The 7,477-nt window shown below is 33.1% G+C and overlaps 1 protein-coding gene across 1 annotated transcript; it reads right to left on the bottom strand.

Moving 5' to 3' along the window:
• Positions 1-1,939: 1,939 nt before the first annotated feature.
• LOC133307036 (basic endochitinase-like) lies at positions 1,940-3,052 on the bottom strand. Its single transcript, XM_061507454.1, has one exon. It carries the CDS (start codon positions 3,023-3,025, stop codon positions 2,132-2,134), a length of 894 nt encoding a protein of 297 aa, XP_061363438.1. The 5' UTR covers positions 3,026-3,052; the 3' UTR covers positions 1,940-2,131.
• Positions 3,053-7,477: the final 4,425 nt, after the last annotated feature.

A 7,477-nucleotide genomic window follows, 5' to 3' on the forward strand; every position in this document is an offset into this window, starting at 1 on the left:
TGTTGACCATTTGGATGTATGATCATCCATTTGCATGCTCGCTCTTCTATTTTTTAATCTTGAAAGGATTGTATCATGAGTTTCGAGTTATTGGTTTTTATAATCTCTTCACATAGTCACAGATTCCTTTGTGTAACCATTGGGAATTTTCCTATAGTGAAAAGGTTAAATAAGTATTTCTAGCCTCTTTTCTTGAATACCTCAAAGATTACGAAGTATATATAACACACAACCAATACTTTTGTTTTCTATTTGAATATCAATTTTCATGAAATTAATGTTTTCCTATTTGAATATCAATTTGTATTCCCTGTTTTTTGCATAATGTTTCTTTCTAATGGCTAACCAAAATTGAGTGAGATATAGATATGGGAGTAAATACTCTAACGTGCTTCTTTATTAAAAGGAGAAATATGCCATAAAGGAGTGGATAGAATAAATGCAATTAGGTGAATTATTTTTTTGACTTAGTATTATAAGAGTACTGAAGAAATTTTCTAGATATGGATGCACTTTGATGAGACCAAAACTGGTTTGCTTGGGTGTATGCCGTGCAGAGTTTTATAACGCTTTGAGACTAATATGTATGGCTTAGAGTAAGCGAGCTTTAACACCAGATTCTGTGAAGGTAGCATTATATGGTCCTGCTGTTGGTAAAATCCCTTTGCCACAGATTAATCTTGCTGTTATACCTTCACCGCCAAATTCAGTGCTGCTTTTTCTACTACACGAGTGCAACTTCAGCTCCTTTTTTATCCTTAAGTAGCACCTCACTTAAGCTACTTCAAATGTTTCAGTCTAATTAAATGAGTTTTTGAAGTAACCCTTCCATTGGTATTCAAAAGCTACCAAAAGGTTCAAATATGAAATGGAATATGAACAATATGAGTTTTTGAAGTAGCGAGTCCTGATGTAGAATTGACCATGATATATGGAGATGATCAACATACAGATGAGTTTGAGGTGATTTTGACATGAAGGGGCTGCTTTAACCCAGGTAAGTAGGAAATTTTAAGAGGAGAGAGCAAATATGAAATGGAATATGAACAACAGTGACTTGTCGATTTATTATATATAACTTTTTTGGAGAATGGATGTTTCACAGCAGAAGCAGAACTATTCTAGATGCAGCAACAAGTAGTGGAGTTTTCACAGTATTCATGCTTGTATTTAATCATAATTGTCCTATAATGCTAATCAATCTCAATGGTATATTTAACATGTTAACAAAGTGGATCGTGTTAAAATTAAATACTACAGAGACAAGCTCCCTTAAGCTAAAATCTGGACAAGTTTAAAGACAATCATGGTGTGTCTTCATTACTCTTTTGATTAGAAACTTTGGTATAGCTTGATTCACGTGTCTTCTACTGACCTGTTTTTCCAGACACAAATATATAATCTGTACAGTATTTTTTTTTATAATAAATTATCCGGTATCCGCTAGTGAATGGAATAAATCTTTGGTGCTACTATTGCATCAAGATTCAAGATTCAGTACATCCCACCAATGGAAGCATTACACATCACAGGAGAGAAAAAAAATTTAGCAGAGAAAAGAAAGCTTTAGCTGACATATAATATTTCTATTTGTGGGATATACTAAATTTTTGATGTAACAGTAGCACCAAAGATTTATTCTAGTCAATGGATGCAAACTAATCTGGTTTCGAGCCAGATAAGATCAGTGGAGGCAAAGCTCCTCCTGCCAAATATTTAGTGTTATACAGTGTAATTTGTTTGAATATATATACTGACTGGATATAAAGTTTTGTCCTGTCACTCTCTTGTAACTACATATTTTGTGGAGTATATAGTTATAATATTAATTTTTTTTTCTTTATATTCATAAATTTTTCATAACTTATCAGCTAACGTTTAGAACAACTTTAATATTATAATTATATATTTTTCAAAATACATAATTATAAGGGAGTAATTAGACAAAATTTTATATCCAGTGACCGAACACTAGATGGACTATATATATATATATATATATAGATATATATATATATAGTGAAATGGGACTGAAGATTTGAATCAGTAGTTAAAGACAATTATTTGAAAAGCATAGGTTCCTTGAACATTATTTACTAGTGGAGACAAATTAGAATTTTGTCCCGTAGGTTCAAACGCTTCCTTTGATTTTACCACTATATCCAGATTGCAAATCGTTGTACCTATCCCAGAGCATTACACCTCCATACTTAGGTGACCGAACAAGGGGCAGCAATTGATTTATGAGAGCTTGTGATGGCACAAAACCGCTACCAGCTGCTGCTTTAGAGGCAGGAAGTCCAACAAAAATCTGGCCAGGATATGTGATCCATTGGTTCCATGAATTCTTAAAGCTATTAGGGTTGTTTGTGGTAAACTCACAAACAGGATTGTTATAAAACTGAACCCACACATAATCAAAAAGCCCAGTAGAAAGTGCCCCATTGAGTATATTATTTTTGAATGGACATTGTGGTGCAGCAGTTAAGTAAAACTTTTTTCTAGAACCAGCACCATGATCATGAAGCCTTCTAGCAAGTGCTGCATAGTGAGGTTCACCACCTTCAATGTCAAAATCCACCCCATCCAATATAGCATCCCCAAAGGGTCTGGAGTTTGATTGCCCTCCCAAAAAGTTATTCCAAATGTAGTCTGCAACTTGTCTAGCTTCATCTGCAGATGACAAAGAGTAGGTTTTCTTTGTGTCATCACCACCAATGGAAAGCATAACTTTAATGCCTCTACTTTGGCAGTTCTTGATGCCTATTCCCACTCTTTGGCAACCGTTTGATTCAGGGTAACAATGGCCTGCGAGATTGATTTGAGGTTGGCGACCATTCCCAAATGTTGAGAGGAATGCTATGTTTACTATTTGGAAGAGTCCAGTGTTGCATGTATCTGTCAGTTTTCCTTCCCCTTTATTTTGGCCCCAGTAAACCACAAGTTTTCCTGCATTTGATTTGCAAAACAAGGTGAGTGAAATAAAAAGGAAAAGACATAAAAGGTAAGAGGATTTGTTCCTCATCGTGACTCTCTACTCTTGAAGTCTTCTTAAAATTTATTGCAAGAAGTTCTATATGATAGATACTAATATATAGAGGCTTGAAAATTATTGGTGAAGCGAGATATTTATTGTTTCTCTTATTTCAGGGATAAATTTATTTTCTATACATATATAAAAATATGAAAAATTTATGTTTTTTTTTTCTCTTCTCCTCACATGAATTCATATGAGTCTTACATATTTTGATATATGTATAAGAGATAAATTTATTTTTATAAAAAAGAGAAGGTTATATTAATAAACTTTTTTTTTATAAACTTACAAACTACACTAAGTCTGACTAATTACATACTCTTGATTGAAGTCTGAAGTCTGACTGTTCAGAATTAGTGTAATTTGAAATAAAAAAATTTCTCAATATAACCTCTCCCTATAAAAAACATTAAACCCATTTATTGCTCCCACCAATGGGACATTGACCAAACTGACACCCATTTAATAAAATTTTACTGATATGCCACACTCCAATAGAAATTTTTTAAAATGTCACGTCACAATTCCACTGATCTGACAAGTGAGAATAAATTGGACACGTGGTGACGTCTGCATGATCAACCATTCTAGCTGAGCAGCTCAACGAGAATGACAGAATGCTGATACGTGGCAAAAGTACAGGCATTCTCGCTGGGCAGCCCAGCGAGATTAGTCACCTGAATAACTTTTGCAGAGAATATCTATAATTTTGCTACGCGTTAGCATCCTGTCATTCTTGCTGGTCTGCTCAGCTAGAATGGTTGATCATGCAAATATTGTCACATGTCCAGTTTATTTTCGCTGAGTGACGTAGCGAAAATGTGAAGTGATATTTTGAAAAAAAAATTTCCTAACGTAACAATCCAACAAATTTTTGTCTATGACATTATGGTCATTGTGCCACCAATTTCCTTGTTGGTTCTTTGCTGCTTTTTCTCTTGACTTGTCAGTCAACCGACCCATTGCTTAGGCAACTGGGAAACTTCCTCACAACGACCAAGACCAAGACATTGTGTAAATGCATGTGTTGTCCTAGATCATGTCAGGTACTGATGTACGGAAATAGTAGAAGACTGAGAAACTTTGTTGCTCACGGTGAAGTTTACATAGTTATGAATCTTATGATTGGTGCTTGAGTCCCTTACTAGGCCGATGAATTTAGTTTTTAGCCAAAAATAATTTATTTTTTCAGAAAAAAAAATATTTTTACTGTAAAATCCATTTGAATGTTTATTTTTTTAAAAAGAAGAAATCACATAAAAATTAAAAATTTACTTTTTAAAAGATAAAAATTTTAACTTCTAAAAAAAAAGAAATCAAAAGTTAAATATTTTTTTAATATACAAATATTATTTTAAAAATCTAATTAGTTTTAATTTTTATAAAAAATATTTTAAAATAAGTAAAGTATAAAAAGTACTTTTTTTCAAAAACCAAAAAGGCCCTTAGATTAGATAATGTAACATAAATTTGCCTCCTCTCATGTCCAATCTTTTAGCTTTGTTCGTATTATTCCCACTTACTAAAAAAATTTGGAGAGTTCTTCAATTTTATTTACATATTGATCCCTTATTATTAGGGATGTTCATCAATCGATCCAAACTGATTCAAACCAAGGTAATCGAACCGAAAAAATCAAAAATTAAATAAATCGAAAATCAAAAAATAGAAAACCGAAAAAAGTCACAAATTTTAATTGGATTGGATCGATTTTCGGATTGATTGATGAAAATCGATCCAATATATTAATTTCCCTCTACCTACTTAAGTCTTTCCCAAAATAGCCCAAAAGTTTCTAAACCCAACTCATCAACTAAACTCAAGAAAAAATTTAGTCACATCTGATTAATAAAATTTCATTTGTGTAGAGCTTCATATCTCATTTAAAAAAAAAAAAACTATTATCGTTTAACGATGCTTTTTATTTAAAAAGAAAATTTACAAAATCATTATATACAAAAGATGTTATTTGCACAACATTCATGAGACAAATTTTAGAATTTTCAAAAAATCGAAAACAGATCCAATCCAAACCGACAAAAATTGGATATGATTAGATCGAATTTGAAAAAAAATCCAAACCGAATGGATGATTACATGATCAAACCGAAGGGATTGAATCAGATAATTTTTGTTTCCAAAATCGATCCAATCCAGACCGCAATCACCTTTACTTATCATATTACCCTGCGTATATTAGTGTGAATTTAGATTCTTTCATTCCCTTTTACAAAATTTTCTAGCTCGTGCCATTGGTCATGATCGAGGTTCGTCATTAGATAAGTGTGAGTGCGAGTTAGTAGTTATAATCTATGAAGCACCGACACTTCAAAAATCCTGACGTGTCGTGTCCGACACTTCCTGACACTCCCCGACACTTCAACACGCGTTATAGAAATTCAAAAAAAGGTTCAAAGGTTTCATTGTGTTGAGTTTTTAGTTCCAACTATTAGATTCGTTGGATTACAATTACCATTTTATTGAGTTTAATATAAATATTTGGGATATCTTATGTTTCTTTGCAAAATTGATGCATATTATAAGTTTAGTTTCATTTTTTTGTTAAATTATTGAATATTAAATATAATATACACTACATAAATTAAAATTATTATTTAATATCAAAACGTGTTCTAACTTGTCGAAATCTAACATTTTTTAGAATTAACATGTCGGAGTGTCGTGTCGTATCGTGTCACGTGTCCCGTATCAGTACCGGTGCTACATAGGTTATAATCGAGCTCTGTGCAACGGCAATTGTTTTTAACCCTAATCTTATGGTTTCTCCCTCACAAAACTAAGCTGGCTTTTTAATACAAATTTAGAAAGAATATATTTAACAAATCTTGTAAAGTGGAATATAATTCATATAGAATTATTTTACTTTAACAAATAATGTTGTTTAAAAAAGAAATTTTTTGTGTTTCCTAAGAACTATAATTATATACGAGGGTTCGTCTTTTCTAATGTCAATGTAGATAAGTTATTTATATTGAGCTCAAAACGACGTCATGAAAATCAAAGTATTTTTATAATTATAGTTTGAGTTTGATGTTTGTCATTTTAAATGACATAAGTTGTATTATTTTAAGAAAGAGATAGACAAAAGAAATGGAAATCATTAGAGAGAAAGTGAGTGGTTTTTTTTTTAATTTAAATTTTAAACAAAAAAATTTATCTTGTGTCTACCTCTCTTTTAAAGTTGCATAACTTTATGTCATTTAAAATGACAAACACTTTTTCCTTATAATTTATATTAAGGTTATAATAATCATTCTTATTATAATTTTTAAATTTTTCAATTCAAAATGACGTCGTTTTGAAGGTGAATGTAGATAAATTATCTATAATTATTACATGAATGATTAAAATATTCGTGTTTTTTGTAGTACAATGAAAATATTCGTTTTAAGTGAATATCTATGGTAATTCCCGTCCCACATTCCTCTAGTTGTATAAATGGGAATACATTTTCTCCGTGGGGTGAACCACATTCCTGCATTTGATTTTGGAAACAGTGGTAAGTGAAAAAATCAAAAACACTTAAATGTTGTTGCAGAAGGAAAATATTTTAAGTGCTCCTGATACGGGCCAGCCCAATGCAGATGCAATCACTGAAGAAGAACAAGTGGATCGTGAAGAGGAAGGGAACACAGCCCACATTGAAGGGCAAGCGATTAAGCAAAATGGAAGGTGGGCTAAGATGAATCGTACGAGGCCAAAATGGATGAAAGACTTCACCATGTGATATGGTGAAGTTACCATGGGGTAGGGTGAGGTTGTTAGAAGGGTTCCGGAATTTACGGGAAATACTGCTATTTGTTTAGGCGTGCATGTTGCATTTGTATGCCGTTCGTCATTTACCTTCTGTTATTTGTATTCCTCCAAATACTTCCTCTTACTCTATTTAAAGGAAGAACTGATTGTAATAAAGCAGTGAAGAATTTCTGTAGTTAGTTTTAGTTGTGGAGGTACTCTCCCTCGAAGAGAGTGTGATTTTCTTATCCCCTATCAAGTGGTGCTTTCATTGAGAGCCACCATGACCGGCTCTCCATCCATCTCACAAGAAAAGTTCGAAAATGCCATGGGTATGATGCTGGAAGCCCAGAAACAGATGCAACTGCATATGCAGAATTTAATGCGAAAAGTTGCAGCCATGGAACACAAGGCACCAAGCAGCGAAGGAAGTATTCCAAGTCCTCCGCCTTTCCTCGGTCCGAACACAAGAATGAAGTTAGATGTTCCGCGGTTCAATGGATCTGACCCTTTAGGGTGGATCTTCAAAATCTCGCAGTTCTTTGACTACCATCAAACTTCTGATGACCAACGGCTGCGCATCGCTTCTTTTTACATGGAAGGAGAAGCGTTGGGGTGGTTTCAATGGATGCATGCGAATGGTCAGCTTCCTTCCTGGGTACACTTTCTGCATTCAGTTGAATT

This window comes from Gastrolobium bilobum, unplaced genomic scaffold (genome assembly GCF_033153095.1).
Source record: "Gastrolobium bilobum isolate Gb01-03AN ecotype WA unplaced genomic scaffold, APGP_CSIRO_Gbil_v1 utg5452, whole genome shotgun sequence".
NCBI lineage: Eukaryota > Viridiplantae > Streptophyta > Magnoliopsida > Fabales > Fabaceae > Gastrolobium > Gastrolobium bilobum.